At 35.3% G+C, this 22716-nt stretch overlaps 1 protein-coding gene across 4 annotated transcripts in view; it reads left to right on the forward strand.

Moving 5' to 3' along the window:
* IGSF11 (immunoglobulin superfamily member 11) overlaps positions 1–22716 on the forward strand; it is a 115883-nt gene that overhangs the window by 80235 nt on the left and 12932 nt on the right. For 2 of the 4 annotated variants that reach the window (XM_016140127.2, XM_016140126.2), the window contains exons 2-4: positions 14893–15056; positions 16415–16622; positions 19490–19645. In XM_016140127.2, the coding sequence (XP_015995613.2) occupies positions 14893–15056; positions 16415–16622; positions 19490–19645 (528 nt within the window). Of the gene's footprint in view, positions 1–13969; positions 15057–16414; positions 16623–19489; positions 19646–22716 lie in introns of those variants that run through there. The other 2 variants (XM_036219070.1, XM_036219069.1) reach the window with 2 other exon arrangements.

The following is a 22716-nucleotide window of genomic DNA, read 5'->3' on the forward strand; positions in this document are numbered from 1 at the left end:
TATTGATATGACTCGTTTTGGAATTCAATGAGTTTTTTCAGAAGTGCCATCCTGAAGTCTGTAACTTAAGTCTCATATTTCTATGTCCGTAAGCTTATTTTCTGGAGATTTTTATCTTTCTTTCTGAGATGTCTTGTCACTTTGGTTGTTCCTAGTGTTTAATGGACTATTTCTCTTCCTGGGCATTAATGGAAGTGTATTCTGTTGTTTTTCAGAAAGAAGTTTTATTATATAATGGTCTCTCTTTAGCCTGCTGCATAGAAGGTACTTTCTTTTGGTTTCAAGTAGGTGGTGTCTAAGCCTCTTGGATCCCTGCTTTATATAAAGCCTAATGTCTTTTATTTTCTTGTAGATTTTAATCACACTCACTGCTCTCAGTTTCCGTCTCTGTCAGTGTTAGCAACAGTTTTGGTAACATTTGCTTAGATTCCCCAGGGGCTCCATGGTGATTGGTCTCAGAGGGTATGTGGGGAGAGGCCCTCCGGGTTGGAGTTGGGGGCTGCGGCTCAGCCTCAGTTTTGCAACTGGGGCCAGTGAAAATCAACTGCTGTTTTACTGCTATCTTATTCCACTTCTCTGCTTTGTTCCTTGATGACTGAGCCCAGCTGCTGGCTGCATAGAAAAGTTCTGGTGTCTCAGGGAAGTCGCTGCACCTTCACCCCATCTCCTTCTCCTGCAAGGAGCTCTGGCGTCTGCGAGAGGCAGCTTCTTTATTTGTCCCAGTAACTGCCCGACATCCGGAGTTCTGACTTGTGGTAGCTCTTATGCGCAGATCCCATGTTCAGATGTGCTGGTGTGTAGTTTGGGTGTTTTTTGTTCCGTTTTAGATGTACAACTTATTGTTGTTGCAAGGGGAGAGAGATGAGGGTGTCTCTCACTCTGCCATGTTTTTCCAAAATCTCTAAAAGCTTCTAACAGAATGAATAACCAAATTCCCTATTTCTGCATTTCAGATCTCTTATTTTTTCATGTTGTACACACTAAAGAATGCTTTAAAATAAACTAGAAGTTAAACTAGTACTGGCACAAACATACCCAAAAGATGAAATTTTTAAAAAATGGTGTTTAGTTTGGAAAGAGACAGTATATTGGTGAATAAGAATAAAACATTTCAGTCGAGCCATTTTTTTAAAGAATTTAATTGGTTTCAGATATAACATCCTTCCTGATGGTTTCAGATGGCTTTATTTGTTCATAAATTACTCTATTTGTTGATTTAGCCACTTTTATCATATGAATGCTTCATTAAACAAATGGAGCTCGCTCATTATAGCCAAGTGGGGCTGTATTCAACTGAGAGGCGAAGTTGAGAGTGCATGGTTGTATTTAACAGTAAAGACCATTTATCTGGCCTTTCGCCATCTGGAAACTCTAGTTAGTATTTCCCAATATAAATCTTCAGTGTGCTAACCAGACTGGTATTGGCATTGAGCTACAGTGTGACAATGTCAGAAAAGTGTACCAAAATGTAAAGTAAAGTGCTATGTGATTTCTTTAGGAAACAAAGCAAAACTAAGCCAGGAAAGAAAAATACATTTTTCCTACCCTGATCATTGTTCAGGTTAAAAGCCTAGATTTTCAGAAGTTCTTTAGAAGGTTAAGCAGCAAATTATTTTGAACTATTCCCCCTGAAAAAGGTTAGTCACTCACAGGTTCAGATTTAGCTGGAATCTGAAACACTGGAAAAATAATCCATAGGCCGTCATTTTTCTCTTCCCAGGCCCTGCCCTGTCTCTAAACAGTGACTTCTGAAATTTGAAAGTACACATATATTAAAAAAATAATCCTTGGGGCTGGGGCATTAAGATTTAGTTTTAAATTATACTTATCATTTCTAGGACCAACGGAGATGTGCAAAACAGGTCTATTCATCTATTATCTTTAAATTTAGTTAAATACAAATCTGAGATTCTCTTCTTATCAGTGTGGCAGGAAATTTAATATCAGTTATCATCCAGGCTCCTTCCTCTCCCCTGCAAGACCTCTTACAGAACCAAGACACTGGGGGACCCCTCTGATAACTAACATGCCCCACATTTGAGCAGGGTCCTGTGAAATCTTGCACTGCAGCTTCTGTGCCTCGTGGGACTTTGAGAATCTTGCACTGAGTCCCAGTGTCCAGGGGCAGCCGTCCTCTTTGAGGAGCTGCTGTTTCCCTTGGCCTCTGAGGAAAGTAGAGCGTGGGCCTCCTTTTCTCCAGGAACTTGGCCAGCTTCCGTGCCCTTCCCAGTAGCCCTGTTTTTCCTTTCTCAAGTTCAAAGGCAACTGCTCCCACCTCCTCAGTGTAATTTCCTCAGTGAGCCCTGGCTTTCAGTAGAGACAGGAGGCCTTTTTGTCCTCAGCAGTTTCAGTTTTCCATCTTGTAAAGGCCTATGAGGTAAGGAAATACAGAAGACTTGACAAAGACAGGATTAGAAGAGGTATGGGAGAGGAAAGAGAAAGAGGAACAACTTTCTGTGTTTTCATTTACTGCTCGCTATAGTCAACATTTGTCTTATTCATGTCTGCCCATCATATATTGAATAGATTTCTACATTTGGAGAAATTTTCACATTATCAGTTCAACTCCTCTGTGTTAAAAGTGAGAACCCAAATTTCAAGCCTCTTTTGCAGTTTGGACTTCAGTTTTCAAGTCAGGTGCACATAGGTGAGAGACTATGATTTGAATGAGAGCAGTATTAAGAACGGGCTCTGTGCAGAGCTTCTGTTTGCCTGCATAGATAGCAGCAGCAGAATGTGGCCTTGGGATGATAGTGTAGGGCAGAGTGCCTGAGAGAGACCTGGCATCATTAGTAGTTGCAGTAAGATTCTGGCATTTAGGCTTTGGTGACAGGGATAGCTGCAGGAGTTTTCTCATCAGGCCACTTCTATAGCATAGTTGTTGTTCTTTTTTTTTTTTTTTCCCTGAAAGTTTAGACTTGAACTTATTTCCCTGTTCATCTGGTGATTTTGTTAGCATCTCAACATCCTTTTTTTTCCTTCAATTAAAAAAATCAGATTTATTAAGGTATAATTTGCATATAATAAAATCCCCCTTTATATGTACATTTTGTTGAGTTTTGGCAAATGTTTAGTCTTCTAATCCCCACCGCAGAATATTTCTATTATCTCAAAGGACTCTTTCATGCTCCTGTGCAGTTTTCTGTGGGCTCCCCACTTTACCCCAGATCCAGCCCTTGGCAACCACTAATGTGTTTTCTGTTCCTACAGTTTTGCCCTTTCTAGAATACAGAATTTTTAAGAATGGGCACATATTGTCTTTTGTTTCTGGGTTCTTTCACTTAACATAATGACTTCGATATTTTTCCATGTCGTATGTCAGTAGTTTGTTCCTTTCTGTTGACTAGTCATTTTCCATCGTATGGTTTATGCCACAGTGTTTTTTCCATCTGCAAGTTGATGGGCATTTGAAGTGTTTCCAGTTTTTTGGCTATTGTGAGTAAAGATTCTATGAGCATTTGCATATAAGTGTTCTTGTGGATGTATGTTTTTGTAGCTTTTGGGTAAATACCTAGAATTGGAATTGGCAGATGGTATGGTTAAGTATATATTTAACTTTGTTAGATACTGTGAATATGTTCCCAAGTGGCCATACCACTTTGCAGCATCCCCAGAAATGTGTGAGTTTGGGTTGCTCTGCATTTTTATTCACACTTGGTGTTGTCAGTCATTTAATTTAATTCATTTTAGTTAATGTGTAGTGATAGCTCAGTGTGGTTTTAATTTTCCTGTTGACTAATGAAGTTGAGCATCTTTTTCTGTTTTTATTACTCATTTATATGTTTTCTATGGTACATTTTTGTAATATTATTTGTATGATCGAATTGTAAAAGTTGTTAATGTATTATAAATACAAGTCCTTGGAGTACTTTGAAAACATTTTATTTCAAAATACAGCTGGTATTTTTATTTTTTTGAATAGTGTCCTTTGAAGACAAGAAATTGTTAATTTTGAAAGTCTAATTATATTAATTTTAATAGTTTATGCATTCTAAGAAATCTGTTTCTAACTCAGAGTCGAGACTTTCTCCTATATTTCCTTATAGAAATTTTATAGTTTCATTCTTAAATTTAAGTTTTTGATCCATTGCAGATTAGCTTTATGTCAGGTGTAAGGTAAGGATAAAGTTAATATTTTTGCATATGGAGGTCCAATTTTTACAGCACTGTTTTTTGAAAAGAGTATCCTTTTCCCACACTGACCAGCCCTGACACCTTTTTTGGAAATAAATTGACCACATACGTGTATATCTATTTCTGGACTCTCTGTATGTCTGTCCTTATGCCAGTCTCACACGATCTTGATTATCACAGGTTTCTAGTAAGTTTTAATATCAGGTATTGTAAGTCTTCAATCTTTTTTTCTTTTAAAAATTTAGCTATTTTCATATTCACTTTTATGCGTATATGTTAGAAGTTGTTTGACTATTTCTACAAAACAGCTCACTAGAATTTTGATTAGGATTGTATTAAATCAATAGATGAATTTGGGGAGTCTTGACATCTTAACAGTGTTAAGTCTTGATTAATAGCTATATTGTATCTATTTATTTAGGTCTTTAAATTTTTTCTCAGGAAAGTTTTGTAATTTTCATTGTATAGGTCTTACAGATATTTTGTTAAAGTTATCCTTAAGTGTTTTATTTTTCTAATGCTATTATAAGTGGTATTTAAAAATTTTAATTTCCAAAATTTTATAGCTTCTCTGTAGTTAATATTTGTGTATTGGTTTCTGCAACATTGCTAAACCAATTTATTAATTAGAATTAGTTTATTTTTGTAGATTCATTAGAATTCTTAATGTAAATGATTGCTTTATCTACAAATAAATGAATTTTTACTTTTTCCTTTCCAGTGTATATACCTTTTGTTTCTTACCCTTGCCTCGTCGCAATGGCTAAGACCTCCATGTTGAACAGACATGTCAAGGGCAGATATCCTCGCCTTGTTTCTGATTGTAGGAAGAAAGCAACTTTAGCTATTAAGTAGAAGTTATCTCTTTACTCTTAAATACGATGTTAGCTGTTTTTTGGCAGATGCTTATTACAGGTTTGTGGAAGTTCCCTCCTCTTGTTTGAAGAGAGTTTTTATATTGACTAGATATTGATTTTTGTTACCTTTTCTGTACCCGTTGGAAAGATTATGTATGTATTTTTCTTTTTCAGTATGTTGGTATGGTGAATTTTATTAATTTCAAATATCGAGTGAACCTTGAGTTCCTGGAATAAACATCACTTTTGACACGATTCACCCTTTCTTTATATTGATGGATTCAGTTGCTAATATTTCATTAAGGACTTTTGTATCAATGTGTAGAAAGGATGTTAATCTGTAATTTTCTTTGTATATATCGTCTTATTGAATTTTTGTATTGGGGTAATGCTAGCCTCATAAAATGAGTTGAGGAGTGTTCCCTCTTTTTTTCTGGAAGGGTTTATATATAGAATTTTTTTTTTCTATTAAATATTCAGTAGAGTTCACCAATGAAGCTATCTGAATATGGTGTTATCTTGGTGGGGGGATTTTGAAATGCAAATTAAATTCATTTTCTTTAATGGACATAGGACTACCTGTATCAGGCTATCTATATCTTTTAGAGTAAGCTTTGGTACTTTATGTCTTTCAGGGAATTTGTCCATATATCTGTTATCAAATATATTAGCACAAAGTTACTTATTATATACATTTATTATTCTTTCAATGTTTCTAGGATCTGTAGTCCTACCTCTTTCATAACTGTGTCTTCTCTTTTATATTCTTGGTCAGTTTAGTTAGAGATTTATCAATTTCATTGACCTCAGAGAACCAGCTTTTGCTTTCATTGATTTACTCTATATTTTTCTTTCTTAATTCTTACCCTTTTTTGATTGCTTTTGATTTAATTTGCTTTTCTTTTCCTAATTTTGTAAGGTGGATGCTTGGGTTGTTGATTATAAACCTTTCTTCTTTTTGTAATATGAGCATTTAGCTGCTGTTAATTTTCCTCTAGGTAGTGCTTGGTGCCTTCTCATAAATTTTGATAGTGGTTTTTTTTTCATTTCCATGCAGTTTACTATATTTTCTGCTTTTCCCTGTAATTTCACCTTTGACTGGTGAATTATTTAGAAGTGGATTTTTATAAATATTTGATGATTTGTTAGTTTTTTTTGTTCTAATTTAATTTATATTTCTAGTATGATTTTATTCTTGGTGAGTGTTCCATGTGCACTAGACAATATTCCATGATATTAGAGTGTTCTGAAAATCTGTTCTTTGGTTAGTTAATAAGTTCATTGTTTAGGTATTTTGTATTTTTAATGATTTTTAAACTGATTTTTATCTATTTGTTCAATGGATTTGTTGTATGTCTTTGTTAATAACAGAAGAATGTTCCAGTCTCCAACTATAAAACTATAATTATAAACTATAATTGTTTTTTCCTTTTTCTCCTTTCACTTCAATCAGTTTTTGCTTCATGTACTCTGAAGCCATTGTTAGGTGCATGCATAGGACTATTATGTTCTTGATCAGTTGATCCCTTTATCATTATTTAATGTTCCTCTTATTTCCGTTTTAGTGACCTAGCTCTTCTCTCTTCACGTGTTGCATCTTTCTCAAATTCTCCACGAAGAGGGAAGGTCCTATTGGATTAGCCAGGTGCTGTTGTATTTGGTATATCTTTTGACAAGGATCTTATAACAGTTATCACATAAACAACTGTCCAGTCTATGGGTGAAGCTCTCTGATAGCCAGGGTGTGAATGAGATTCTATCACAAATCATGGCAACCCATGTTTAAGGAATTGCTTCGTTCTGCTTTCACTGAAGGGAATGGCAGCTATGGTGGCAATCATAGTGCCATGTCCATCATAACACTGCAAAACAAGGTTCTGCTTGTGTAGCTTGCTTCTGCTTCTTTAAACAACTAATTATAATGACATTATTCTCTTAGTTTTAAAAATGGGTATGGAAACAGAAATTCCCAGAGGAATCAAACAGTTATGCTGCTGACTGAGTAAAGTGGGCTATATTGTAGAATAATAGGAAGTGATAGGGACTGTGGCAATGTGGAGAGCTCATGCTTTGTCTAAAAGGGCATCAGTAATCAGTTGCCTTGTGAAATGCAGGCCCAATGTTACTAACTCTCAAGATAAGTTGGTAATCTGTGGTTTTGTGTTATTCAGTACCAAATTGAGTGGGTCATATAATGTAGACCAAGCAAAATATGTATGTAACTTCGCCAGACTGTGGTCATCTCTGTAAGGGAATTCTTAAACTAGAACACCTGTGCCATCCACATGTAAAATGAGGAGAGGGTGCTAAAAATGGGAGACATTTTGTAGAGGATTCTAATCAGACTTATGTCCAGTGTTGGGAGCTATTGCTGAGTAAATGTCACACATAATAGACATGCCATGGCATGAAGGGGCCAAGTAGGCAGATGTATATACTTTTTGGTTATTTGAAAAGTGACAGAGGGGAACGATAAAGTACAGTGCGGGCATGGTTTAGTCCAAGGCCTTGAGCTTCTCTCTGTTTCAAGTCCGGACCTACTCTTTGGAACCACACCTGAAGAAATCATTTTTATGCCCTGGTCCTCTGGCATGCTGTTTGGTCTTGGCATGCCCCGTAAGGAATGTTTATGGTGGAAGAGGAGAAGTCAAGGAGGAGGCACTTCCATAGCATCTAAAGGGGAACCATCATACCATGGAAATAACAATACTATAATGCTATGGGACATGTATGAGTGTTCAGTGCTTCAGCCAGAAGATAAGGCTCTATAATTTTATGGAAGCCTGCCATTATATACCAACAATAAAATATACTGTTTAATATGCATAAAATGAAGTACAACTTTGACCGTGATCCTATAAGTTGATAGATGGAGATGACCAGTGCACAATTAAGCTATCTACATTGATCAATTAACCAGATATTTACTCTTCACTTAGTTTCACTTAGTACTGTGTTAATGGCCAAAATATAATTTAATGTCAGTTAACACAAACATTAATTTTTAGTTGAGATGGCAGTTTTAAAAAATATATAATATAGATTATTTCGCCTAATTAAAATTTGGTTAAAGTGTGAAGAGAAAGAGATTTGTTTTTAAAAACCAGTACAATGTGAGAGACTAGTGCTATTCCATAGTTTCCTTCAGAAAACGAGGGTTGCCTAGAATTTTTGTGTTTTGAAATTTATTTTGGTATGACAACTACAAAACAATTTGAATAGGTTAAATGAATTTTATATTTTTATGTGTAATAAAAACAGCACTTATGAAATCATGTAGGAATCATATAAGCCAATAAGCATTTTATGACTGTTGATACTAACATTTTAGGTGAAAGGGAAACATAGGTCTCCAAAAATGCTGTATGATCCTTTTTGGAAGCTCTACTGACTGTATTCCCAGAGACTGACCGTATTCCCAGAGGAACGTGTTCTGGCAGTTGGGCTGATCTGAAACATGAGCATATGCTCCACGGGCATCAACAAACATTCTATTTTGAAGTCTCAGTTGGATTGCTAGGGCCAGTCCTCATTCTGAGCTTCAGGTGTTCTGGCTCTGATGGATTTGTAGGGGACAGTTCTTGTCCTTTGAGCCTAGCAGATGACTGTAAAAGGTCCTTTGTCTGTTCTCTTGGCATTGTAGTGTGCGTGATTCCTCTTAAGATTTATAAAGATTCTTTGCTGCCAGCTTATTTTCCTGTAACATGTACCTCTTGCTCTGAGAAAATGTGAATTTATTTCTGCTGTAAATCTTGAGACATAAGGGCCTAAAGAAAGAGTATAGGCAACTGTTACTATTTCAACTCCTCAGAAGAAACAGGGTCATGTGGTATATGCCTTTCTTATTTAATTGCTAAGAGTCATTCAGAATTTATGAGTTGACTTAATTTTTCTTGGGTGAGACACTAAGAAAATATTCAAGTCTGTAAAATGCTGCCTATTCAGCTCTTAAATTATGCATTTACATGTAAACGTTCCACATTGTAAGATATTTTAAATGAATCTTTAATCCAATATTTAGCATTAAAGTGTAAATTCCTGCCTAGAATTTCAAACATGGAAATGCACTTTAAAAAGAAATAGAATTTTTAGTTGGTTTTTAGCAAGCTGGAAAAAAACGTAAACATTTAAAATATGGAAGACACCTATTTCCCTTCTTTTTAATCTTTCTAAGAAGTTTTTAATTATCCTCAGTCGAATCGGTATGTTAAATAGGAATCCTGAGATACAATCGCAAGGCAACTTTATATTGTCTTCTGCATTCCTTTAAGTTTATTTAAGAGCCAGTTCTTTCCGTAGATGTAAACTTAAGCAGGTAATACAACTTTTCTTAGTTTAAAAATAAACCAAAACAAGAAAATCTTAAATTATATACAGAAATATTCATGCAGTTCTCACAATGCCAGTGACCCACCCTTAGGAATCCAGAGGTCTCCTCCCAGCTTCCTTCTGTTGGAAATCTCCTTAGACAACCCCTCTTGGACAGAATCTGAGATGACCCTGCTCCATCTCTTAAGTGTGTTTACACCTGATTCATTGGACACTTTCAGATGTCTTTTGCCCTGGCACATTCAGGGAATGTAGGCCCTTAGGCTGAGTGGGAATGGGATGGAACTTACAGCACACCACAGCTCTAATAAAAAAATTCTCTCCATAAAGACTCTTTATATACGTTTACTCCTGACCCATTCATTCTTAAAAGTTATAGTCTTAAAAGTTATATAGCCAGTTTCCAGCTATCTTCCTTGTGCCAGTTCATCAGGGTAGTCTGTCTTAAAACTCACTTTGGTATCTGATATCTTAATATCTGATATCTTTAGGGTATTAGATGACTTTTAAATTCTGCTCCATAGAAAATTCTGATAAAGAATATAACAGCCTTTTTATAGAAAGTTACACGAAACTTAATAGAGCAGATATATTTACAAACAGAATTTTTATTGCTAAGCGTTGGTTTTGTTGATACAGAAGTATCACTTTACCCTAATCATGTTACAAGCAGTAATATCATTAATTTTCTGAGATTATGAATGGAAGAGTTTGTTGTGGTAGAAAACACATTCTATTGGAAGTCAGAAGATGCAGGTCCCAATCTTAAGATCTTTGACAAGTCTACCTCTTTGAACCCTAGGATTTTCATGTGGAAATTTAATTAGATCAGCTCAGCAATATATATTTATTGAGTTCTTATTGTGTGGTTATAGTAATGGAGTTCCTAATGTATCTCACAGTATACTAGTGAAGATACCTTACTAAGGAAAGTATGGTTACAACTTTGGATACTGTTCAGAATGAAAGGATCGGTGCTTTAAGAGGTCCTGACCTAGGCTGAGGTCAGGAAAGGCTCTTCTGTGAGAAGGTAACACCAGCTAATGTGAAGGACAAGTAGGTTCCCAAGTAAAGGGATTAGGGTGTGGAATGGAGAAAATCACAGGAAACACAGAGGACAAAGCAAAGGCTCTTACTGACTGAAGAAGTTAGGTGAAATTCAGTTTGTAAAATGGATCAGATTTGATCATGGATGGGGTTTGGGAGATTATGAGAGAGTAGAAGGGATTAAGAAAGATTTCTCAATTTCTGACTTGTCCAACCTGAAGGCTGGTTGAACCATTCACTAGCACAGGGAACATTATAAAGGAGCCAGATATCCAGTGGAGGCAGACATGGAGGGAAGAGCAAGAGTTTGACTTGGACAAGGTGACTGCGGTCCCTTTCAGGTAGCTACATGGACATGTCTAGGAGGCAATTGGATATAAGAGGAGAGGTTTGGGTGACAGAGAGAAATTTGGAATCCATTGTTGTGTAGAAAAAATTGAAGCCATGATAGTAGATGAGAGTCTTTAGTGAGAGAGTTTATCATAAGAAGAGAAGGTAGCTCCTTGAGAAATGCCAGCATTTAATAGCCATGTAGGGTGGAACAGCAAAAGAGACAGAAGCATCCAGTGGTATAGAAAGAAAGAAAGAGTTATATTACTGAAGGTAAGGGGAAAATGTGTTTCGAGAAGGAGGGGGAATGGTCATCACTATTAGAGTCCAGGAATGATCACAAGAGTTATGAAGGCATCAGGAGGTCTCTTGGAAACCTAGGGAGAACTATTTTTAAGAAGTAATGGCAGGAGTAGATTGAAGACTTGAATGGGCTCTATGGAAAACAATATAGAGGTTCCTCAGAAAACTAAGAATTAATCAACCATATGATCCAGCAATGCCTCTACTGGGTATTTACCCCCAAAACTTGAAAACTCATATTCGAAAAGATATTTTCACATTGATGTTCATAGCAGCATTATTCATGGTGGCTGGAACATGGAAGCAATAGAAGTGTTCTATAATAGATGATTGAATCTGAGCCAAAGCTGTGGTAATATATACAATGGAATATTACTCAGCCATAAGAAGAGATGAAATACTGCCATTTGTGACAACATGGATAGACCTTGAGATAATTATGCTAAGTGAAATAAGACAGACAGAAAAAGTTGAAAACCACATGATATCATATGATATCATTTATATGTGGGATATACATACACACAATGCCTTCTATTGACTTGTACACCTGAAATTTACCTATTAATACCTTATAGGATTAAATAAATGAGTGTATATGTATGTGTATGTATACATATATGTTTATATATATTGCTTAAGGTGGACTTGATATTTGGTCAGTATGTTCTAAATATTACCTAGCAATAGCAGCACTGGTAGTAGCTATCATCAGCCATCAGCATCTGGTACTGACCTTATCATTCCCTTATGATGATGTAAGGGAGTATTTAGCCCTACTGTACAGATGAGGCAACAGAATCAGAGATTAAATGATTATTTGGGGCCACATAGCTAAGTAGATGAAAGAGACAGATTTCAAACTAGATCTGTCCAACTTCACCCTCACACTTTTACAAGTTCTGAAAGCCTGCTTATCTAGAATGTTTCCTCTGTAGCTCTCTTGATACTTGAGATTTCAGTGTTAACCTTATGTAAAGATGTGAAGTAAACGAAGTTGGTTTAATAGCTAATACCATTTCAGAGGCTTGCTCTCTGCCAGCAGACCCTGATATGTTTCCCCCAGCTCCCTATCCCGCAAATCTACTCTCCCTTCTGTGAAATCCCACCATTGCTTATATTGGCCATTTTTTTTCTTTTTAAAATTTATATCAAAGATGGTGTGAGTTCATCTTGAAATTAGCGAATTGAGAGTGGAAGGTATACATTATCCTGGGTGGTTTAAGAGGGGCATATTCCCTTCACTTCTTCCTTGGAGTATTAGCTGAAGAATGAATTGATGGAAATTTTGTCACCAGTTTGGCTTCCACCATGGCCTGTTCCATGATCAGATAACCTTCCCTTTCCACCTCTTAATGCCTGAGGTTCTTTTGGCTTTCTTTTGTAAAACTTAGAGTCTTTTCCTAATGTTATCAAGTGCTTTATATTCTACCACAGATGACTTATTTTATCGAACATTTTATCTTGCAAATTTAACATCATCAGACTATATGTGAAGAACATGAAGTTCTATAGAAGGAAAGTGTTATGTACATTTATATTTTAAACTAATTGTAATCATAACAGTAGGTTATTGTGTTACTTTTTTGGGAGAATTGAGATAATATCACTTCAAAATAAAACAGTTTGAGATACTGCCATGGACTTAATGTATTTTTCAGGATTAGAATAGCTTCTTTGTTGGATCTCCCTGATGATTTTAGTCTCCTCTTTGTCCCATATTGTTCTTTAGTCCCAGGGTGGGGCAGGGGAGTAGCAGGGTTTAGCAGGTGTAGAGGGGTGGGTATTATTTTCAGAAGAGATAACAGTTGATTTTGGCTTTCCAGGAGTTGGCTCTGGTAAGTCACTATTTTCTTTCTCTCCCTCCCTCCCTCCTTCCCTCCCCCCCTCATTTTAACAGCATTATTGAGGTATAATTTCCATTCTACAAAATTCACTCATTTGAAGTATAAAAATCAGTTGTTTTTCATTAATTTATGGAGTTGTACGACCATTGTAATAACCCAGTTTTGAAAGTTTTCTGTTGCCCTAAAAAGTTTCATTGAACTTATTAGCACCAATACTTACTTCCTCCTCTTGTCCCAGCAACCACTGATTTACTTGCTATCTCTACAGGCTTACTTTTTCTGGACATTTCGTGTAAGTGGAATAATACAATATGTAGTCTTTCACATCTGACTTTTTTCACTTAGCAAAATGTTTTTGAGAGGGCCCTTCATGTATCAGTAGTTTATTGCTTTTTATTTCTGAGTAATATTTCATTGTATGGATATTCCGCATTTTGTTTATCTATTCACTGGTCTATGAGTATTTGTGTTATTTCCATTTGGGAGTATGATATAATGCTGCTAGAAACTTTCATAGGTAAGTATTTGTGTGGACGTATATTTTCATTTTACTTGCATACATTCTAGGAATGGAATCGCTAGGTTGTATCATAAGTTTATGTTAAACTGTTTAAGAAACTGAAATTGTTTCCCAAAGTGACTATTCCCAGCAGCACTTGCTTTTGTCTTGGTTAAAGCCAATGTATATGTAATGATATCTCACTGTGGTTTTAACATGCAGTGTCCTAATGACTAATAATGTTGAGCATATTTTACCTATTTTAATAGGTGGTTTGTCTTTTTTATTATTGTTATAATAGTTCTTTATATATTCTATATACAAATTGTTTATCAGATATATGATTTACAGATGTTTTTTCCCAGTCTGTACCTTGGCTTTTTTATTTTCTTAAATCTTTTGAAGCACAGAGTCTTAAAATTTTTAATGAAGTCAAATTTATTGTTTTCTTTTGATTTATGGGCCTGGTGACATCTCTAAGACCTCTGACTAACCCAAAATCAAAAACATTTTCTTCTATATTTATTTTTAGAAGTTTCATAGTTTTAGCTCTTACATTTAGATCTATGATACATTTTGAATTAATTTTTGTATATGTTATGAGGTAAAGGTCTGAGGTGTTTTTTATATATTAATATTGAATTGTTCCAATACCATTTTTTGAAAAGACTAGTCTTTCCCTCATTTAATTGTCTTGTACCTTTGTTGAAAAGCAATTGACCAGAAATATAAGGGCTTATTTTAGAACTCTCAGTTCTGGGCCATTTTTCTGGTGATCTGTACACCTTATTCTGGTACCGCACTGTCTTTATTACTATATCTCGATAGCAAATTTTGAAATGGGATAGTTTGAAAATCTGTTCTTTTTCAATATCCTTTTGATTATTTTTAGCTCTTTCCCTTTTCTTGTGTTTTAGAATTAGTTCATCAATATCAATAAAAACCATGCTGGGATTTTGGTTGAAATTGCTATGAATCTGTAGGTCAATTTGGGGAAAATTGTCATCTTAACAATATTCAATCTTTCAATCCATTACCATTGCATATCTCTCCATTTATTTGGTCTTACTTGATTTGTTTCATTAGCATTTTATAGTTTTCAAGCTATAGATCCTGCACAAGTTTTGCTTGATCCTGCACAAGTTTTGCTTATTTACATATAAGTATTTAATTTTATAGTGTGCCATTGTAATGATGCTTTCAAAAAAGTTCAGTTTCTTTCTCATCCTCCATCACCATTTTAAGTTTCACTCCAACCCTATCAGTTGAATTCTGCCAAGTTGTATTCAAAATTGGCCAAATACCAGATAGTATCTTACAAAATAGAAGAAATAGCCTCTAATATTTTTCATTTGTACTTTCCAAAAGGTAAAGGGATGACCAGTTTTTATCATTTTGACTCAGTGACTGGTTAGTAGTTGTTAAGTAAGACCATTATGTCATTCTGTTTACATTATCAGTAGTGTAAAACACACAAACCTTTTCTGAAGGGATTTGGGCTGTCAGGAAAGGGTGAGCACATAATCTCCTGTTCATTCTTCTGTAGGCGTCGCAGCTTCCCTGGAAGTCTCAGAGAGCCCTGGGAGTATCCAAGTGGCCCGGGGTCAGACAGCAGTCCTGCCTTGTACTTTCACTACCAGCGCTGCCCTCATTAACCTCAATGTCATTTGGATGGTCATTCCTCTCTCCAATGCCAACCAACCTGAACAGGTACTTCTGTTCCATCCTGTGCTACCTCTAAAACTACTCTTTTCAAAAGAGGTGGGTAGGAAAGCATCCTAAGTACGTATTTAATTTCTAGAAAAAGGCGGCACTTTCATTGTGCCTATGGTGTTTTAAGTCCTCCTGCATTATTAGTCAATTATCAGAAGGGGCTATCCTCTTTTTTAAAGACTTTCTTTTTAACTAACAGATGTCAAAGGAATTCTTCTGAGAATTTTGTATAGTAACCTGGAATTTTATCAAAAAACATCCCTGACAGGAAATACCAAGATAGAAAAAGCAAAATATATTTTGAAAGGAAGGGACTGGCACTAAAATAGGTGGATGAGACAGTACTTTTTAAAGATAGTGATAATACTCAAGAAGTAACATTAGATAGTAGTACTTGAATTGTTTGGCTAATTTCATAAGTATTATAAAATAAATTAGGGCACATGGAGATAGAAGTTACTAGTTAATAAGAAATATCAGTTATAGGTAAAAGACCCATAATATGTGATACCCACTGCAGAAAATAATGCTCAGAAAATTAATGAATTGTGATCATGACTATACCTTTATTCCCAAAGCTAACTTATTTATGTTATGAAGTTTTTCTGTTTTCAATAAGCTTATTATCTAAAAATATTTGATAAGCTAAATTTTCTGATATGAAATTTGAATAGATATATTTAATAGAAACTTGTATTTCTTTAAACTATGGAACTTCTGTAATTGAACTGAGTCTTTGAGATGATTTTGTTCAAACTCATTATTTTAAGAGTCAGTGATTGAGTCAAAATGGCAAAGAAAGACTTAACTGCAGTTACCCAAGCTTTTGCAGTAGAGCTCAAATAGAACCAAGTCCCTCATTCAGCCCAAAGAGCTTTTTGCAACATCATTCTGAGTCATCTTCCATGAATAGTTAACTTCAATGGTATAAACTGACATAAGAACAATAATCATAGGCTTGTATCTTCCTCCCTTTTATGACATTCATTTATAGTCAGTTTTTAACTGTTATCTTTTTTCATGACCTAGGAAGCATGAGAATGGCAGTCCTAATTTTTTTGTCTTTTTATTTTGGAATTAATTTTTTGAACCGGTAAAAATATGGGCTGATAGTAGGGTAGCATAAGACATTTTTATACTCTGGTGAGAGACGAAGAAACAATGTTATTTCAATTTGGTGTGTATGAATTAAGAACCCCTAGATACCTATGGACAGGTGCCATAGTAAAAAGTTGATGACAACTCTTGGAAATAAAATTTTCCAATGTTTGATGCAGTCTACTGTCTACTAGTTATTGTTATGTGTCTGGAAGGAGATGCAGTGGCCAGTTTATTTACTTTGCTTTCTTTTACAGGTCATTCTGTATCAGGGTGGACAGATATTTGATGGTGCCCCCCGGTTCCATGGTCGGGTAGGATTTATGGGTACCATGCCAGCCACCAATGTCTCCATCTTCATTAATAACACTCAGCTGTCAGATACAGGCACCTACCAGTGTTTGGTTAACAACCTTCCAGACAGAGGGGGCAGGAACATTGGGGTCACCGGTCTCACAGTTCTAGGTGAGTGATAGGAAATGTTCCAGGCACTTTGGCTTTATTTATGGATCTACTTTCAAGCATATTTACTTCTGTCTGTCCTTCTACACTCTCAGTCTGCTCGTGTCCTTTCCCTGTCTTTGCTTCTCTCAGACCCATCTCAGCCCTGCTTCTCCATGCTTCTTACACATGGTCTCCCTACCCCTTACCCTATTCCAGGTGGCTCTCTAAAGCTTACTTCCCGAATGATTTTTTTTCTGAAGGTGGTATAAAATACTATCAAAAGTGGCCTCTCACTTTTATTAAACTTCTGCAGGATAGGACTTCTTGCTCAGAGCAAATTAAATCAAGAGTTAGTTATTATGAGTACGAAGTTAAAGTTTTAGCACATGTGAGAATAAATTTATTACTACCTGGTGTCTCTGTAATACTAAGTAGGCTCACCACAGCTCTTGGCTTACACCTTTTCTCCTGGTATAATTTAATACTGCCTTTTACTCTTAAAAGTACCCTTGTTTGAATGGTAAATTATCTGATCAATTTGGTTCATCATCTTTTTCAAGATGATGAACAATGATAGTTTAAAATTTATGTCTTTTGGACATGGTTCCATAGTGTTGTGGTTAGCATGTCTGCTTTACACACAGAAGGTCCTGGGTTCACTCCCCAGTGGAGCCACGGTCCATGGTCTATGGCCATGTTACCCTGAACAAGCCCGATGTCTGATCTGGGAAGTTAAGCAGAGTCGGGCCTGGTTAGTACTGAGATAGACAACCACCTAGGAAGACCAGGTGTTGCTGTAGGCATGAAAAAAAAAAAATTTTAGGTCTTTTTGTTCAAATTAGTACTCTTGCATTATTCTGGAAACTGGACTATCTAATAATTAAACCCATTCTAAACATGTTTCATTTGTCAATTCTACTGCCTCCTAAGTGAGTTCTTGTAGTAGAAGTGGCTAAATTCAGTTTATTTGAGGAGACTGAGGAAGTTCTTAGAAAAGACTGATGCTTTTGATTTGTCCTCTGCAGAATCTGCCCCCATATTCCTTGGTAACTTTTTCTTCTTTTCCCTTCTATTGTTGAGTCATTTGAGGACTACAGTATTGGGATTCTTGCCATTTTCCTTCTTTGGGTGAGGATACGCTACAGGTTTGGCGCTTTGTTCTTCCAGTCTTGAGACAGAATAAGAAAACTATGAACCAGGTTGGAAATGTCTATCCTGGAAATGTTATTCATTCTAATATATTAAAATTGTATAGACTTTACAGTACTCTGAGTACTGGATACAGAGTACTGTTGGAATTTAACATTATTCTGATTCTACCTATACATTAGGTAACTACCTTTCCACATTATCCAAGTTTATGTTTTCATTTTTTTATAGGAAGAAAAAGAGCCCTTAATTTACCTTATAGTTAATGCTACTACCTTCAAAGAATTATTTTGGGTCACTCTGCATAGCATCCCAGTGGCAATGTCGAAGGCAGTGAATTGAGGAGGTTGGCTTATCTCCTGGGGATTTCCTGAGATATTTTACTCTTCCTACTTATACTTTCTCATTGTTCCCTCTTTCCCCACCTGGTTCCTCTATATTCCGCATTCATTTTCCAGTTATTTATTTTTGCAAGGCTGAACACATTTATTGAAAAGCATTGCAAGTACATTATCTCTTGTATTTAATCTCTACTGCCTGAATTTCCCAATATGAAATACCAAGCCATAGGATTAGTTTATATTTTTATTTGCTTACTGATTTATTATAAACCATCACCTTCTTCCTTTGGTGTTTTTTTTTTTTTTTTTTGTAATTTTTGTTTCACATTGTTTATGTCCTTATTTGTTTTAATGATTATAAAATGTCTACTACTAATGTTACTATTGGTAGTAGATATATATACTTGACCATTACACTAACTTCCCCCTCCAGAAAGCAGAATTTAGTATAAAGTGGGTTGGTCTAGTTTTTGTTTCAAAGTAACAAAGCACCTTATTAAGGTGGGCTTAGCCTGAGAAGCTGGCAGACTAAATGGCTGCTCTTCTTTGAAATATCTTCTTTACACGTGGCCTGTTTCTTTATTTTTTAAAATTTAATTGTGATAAAATACACATAACAGAAAATTTACTGTCTTAGCCAGTTCATAAGTTTAGTAGTGTTAAATGCATTCACATTGTTCTGTGACCAATCTCCAGAACTCTTCTCATCTTGCAAAATTAAAACTACTCATTAAACATTTCCCTCTCCCAGCTGCTGGAAACCACTGTTCTACTTTCTGTTTTTATGAATTTGACTGCTATAGGTACCACCTATAAGTGGAATTATAATATATTATTTGTCTTTTTATGACTGGCTTATTTCACTTAGCATAATATCCTTGTTTCATCTCCATGTAATAGCATGTCAGAATTTCCTTACTTTTCAAGGCTGAATAATATTCCATTTCATGTACATACCATATTTTGTTTATCCATTCATCAACCTATAGACACTTGGGTTGTTGCCACCTTTTAGCTATTGTGAATAATGCTGCTGTAAATATGTATCTATTCAATTACATTTTTAAAGGCAGTATGCTGTACAAAGGATCAGAAGAATTATTCTTTAGAGGAAGCAAGAGTGGAACCAAGACCATAAGATACTTTGAAAATATAAATAGAGAGTGTAGCCCCTTTTACACTGTTGCTACCTGCGAAACGGAGTTGTAAGCCCTGCACCTATGCTCAAGCCCCATGAATAGTATATGACTATTCACTGTCTTTACTCATGAGGTAGTCTCCTGGTATGTGTTCCAATAACAGTGTCATCTGAGGTTCCGGTGTGCTGAATGTCGATGTCTCCTCCATCATCATTTGGCTCGCAGTAAATGCATCCTTTATTGCTTACTCTTCTTATAGTTCCCCCTTCTGCCCCACACTGCCAAATCCAAGGATCCCAGGATATCGGCAGCGATGTCATCCTGCTCTGTAGCTCAGAGGAAGGCATTCCTCGACCAACTTACCTTTGGGAGAAGTTAGATAATACCCTCAAACTACCTCCAACAGCCACTCAGGGTATGTATGGTGTCACTTTACCCATTTTAATTAATAATGGAAAATTATAAGACTCACAGCATAATTAACTTTAATAGATTTTGAAAAATGACACACTATATTTGTGACTGCCGAAAAGGCTACCTGGATCATTTTGTGTTTTCAACTTTAAAGAGAATGAAACATTTTCTTTTAATTTCTTATCGCTGCTTTTATGAAATGTATCTTATCCAGTGGTAACTATATATGGAAATTCTGTTCTGGTTTAGTGAAGATTTAAAATAGCTAAATAGTACCTTTTTATATTAACCATACAACAATCCTTGAAGTTTATAACTAAGAATCTGCTTCCTACTTGAGATACAGCTACCTGTTTTAGTATGAGAAACATCATCATGGTTATGAGAGGGTTAATCCTGTTTTTAGCCTCCAGTCTAATTAGAGGATGAAAATGGGAAAGAGAACAGGAAAAGGCCCCAAATCATGGGCAATCCAGGAGTTAATCACACCAGACAGGTAAATATGGAGGAGGCTAGACTGTCATTTATGGTTTTCTGCATGTACATCCAGCTATTTAAATTTGATATTAAAGGGAACATTCTTGAAAAATTGAGGAAAATTTATGTAAAATGAGGGGAAATTATAGAATTGTATATAAAATCTTCCATTTCAAGAAATTAAAATTTAGCAGTCTTGAGTGTTGCATCATCTCTAATACAGAACATGTTCCTTTTAGCATTCTCAGGGCAGATTTACAAATCTTAACCTAAAGAGTTGGCAGTTAATGGACAGGTCTAAAACAACTTTAGTTATGCCTGAGAAATTTGAATCATATTGACGATATGTGCCTGACATGGAAAAGAAAGTCTTAATTTGTATGATGAAGTTAGATATATTAAAGAAGTAGGACCACCAACCTTTTAAAGAGTTTGTAAGGTTTTTTTTTTAAAGAATCACAACAGAAATGTTAATGGGCCTCCCATCACCTTTTAATTAGCCCAAATTTCATTATTTTGAAAAACTTCTTTCAACATAACTTTTGGGTTATTCTCATAATGATTACTGCAATACTATTGTTACCTGCTGATTGTTCATTGCTAAAGGTTTCAGCCACACTGTAGGCTAAATAGCGTTTTTTTGTGGACTAACTTAATAATCTCACCATTGTAAATGGCATGTTTAAAATAGCTCTTGTCTTAAAATCCTGATATTATATTCAAATTCTCGATTTTCCTGTACTTATTTCTCTGACAGTTCGCCTCCTTGGGCCCTTGTTATCCTTTTGTAAAATAAGGGATTAAACAAATGTACAAGATTATATTGTTGATATTAAGATTCAGTTATTTTTTATAACATTTTGTGAAATATTGAATTGAGTTTGGAATTACAAACATTTAAAAGTGATTGTTTATATATTAGTTGTGAAATATCTATTAGCTTTCCATAACTCCTTATTTTTGAATAAATATATATTGGTCAAATTTCTTGGTATCTTTTTTGCAACTTGAATATTCTTTGGTATTTTAGGTATAAAAATGAAGAATGTGAAAATGAAAATGTTTGTTTTTTTTGTAATTCAAAATCTGAATCATTTATCAGAATTACTTTGGATAACTTCACCTATCATAATAATGCACATTAAATGAGTCTGATTTTTAAGTTTTCTTCGTGGTGGCTACATTAATAAAATAGATCTCAAAATAGCACTTAACCTGTAAATAACTTAGAATTCTTTCAAAAGATTTACTTTACTAATACATTTGCAATTGCTTAAGATAAACTCAGGGTGCATTTTCTGAGAAAAGAATATTTGACACCAGAGGAGAGCCCCCCAGATATGTGATTAGTGACAGGAGCACAACTGGGGGTTAGCACCGTCCTTGTGTGTAGGGGCTAGCTTGAAGGCTCTTCTTCCGGCCTAATCTGAGACAATTTGAACATGAAAATAAATACATAATCCAGTGCATAAAATGAGAGTCCCTGACTCTCAACCGATATACGTAAATAAATGGCGAAAAAGGGAAAGCATTTTTTTTTTTTTTACAATAGAATGCTTATTAATATATGTGGAAAGAATAATGGAGTTAGGAAAAGTCATCGCTATTGTCAAAGTAGTCGACTAAAGTTTGATAAGGAACAAGATATTTACATAGTTCCAAAATATGTCCCCACAAATTACTGATTAATTACAAAGAAAAAATAGTACAGTTGACCCTCAAACAACAAGGGTTTGCAATCCATGGGACCATTTATATGTGAATTTTTGTCAGTAAATACGTGTATTCTCTCCTCCTTATTAATAACATTTTCTCTAGTTTATTGTAAGACTACAGTATATAATACATGTAACACACAAAATATGTGTTAACCGACTGTTTATGTTATTGGTAATGCTTCCAGTAAACAGTGAGGTATTCGTAGCTAAGTCTTTGGGGAGTTAAAAATTATATGCAGATTTTCTACTATGCAGGGGAGAGGGGCTCAGCACTCCTAGCCCCTGTTTTGTTCAGGGGTCAGCTATAACTTTATAGTAGAGAGACCTGGTGGATATCACTTGAACTAGGTTATCAAAATGAACATTGCCAATATTGTGACACAGTGGTATCCTCTGCCTCCTAATATATGCGCTGAGAAGGGCACAATGTCATTGCTGTGGTTTACCTGTCAAAAACACCTAACTAAATCCAGTCATGTGGAAACGTCAAGCAAACGAAGGGGAAGATGAATCTGTTCCAGAATGAAAGAGTCTTAAGGAGTTAAAACAACTAAATGCAATGCAGAATCCTGGGTTAGAGTGTGGGTAAAATTGGCACAATTGATGAAATGAGTATAAATTGGATTAGATGTTACTGTTGTATCTATGTTAAATTTCTTGAATTTGATGCTTTCACTGTGATTATGTGAAGATTGTCTTTGTTCTTAGGAAGTACTAAGTACTTAGTGGTAAAGAGGCACAGTGTCTTCAACTCTTAAATAGTTCAGAAAAATATTTATACGTTTCGTGAGAATATGATAAGGCTAATTGGGAAAAATATGAATAGTTGTTGAATCTGAGTTCCTTGTGGTATTCTTATAACTTTTCTGTAAGTTTA

The sequence above is a fragment of the Rousettus aegyptiacus genome, unplaced genomic scaffold, assembly GCF_014176215.1.
Source record: "Rousettus aegyptiacus isolate mRouAeg1 unplaced genomic scaffold, mRouAeg1.p scaffold_m13_p_4, whole genome shotgun sequence".
Classification (NCBI taxonomy): Eukaryota; Metazoa; Chordata; class Mammalia; order Chiroptera; family Pteropodidae; genus Rousettus; species Rousettus aegyptiacus.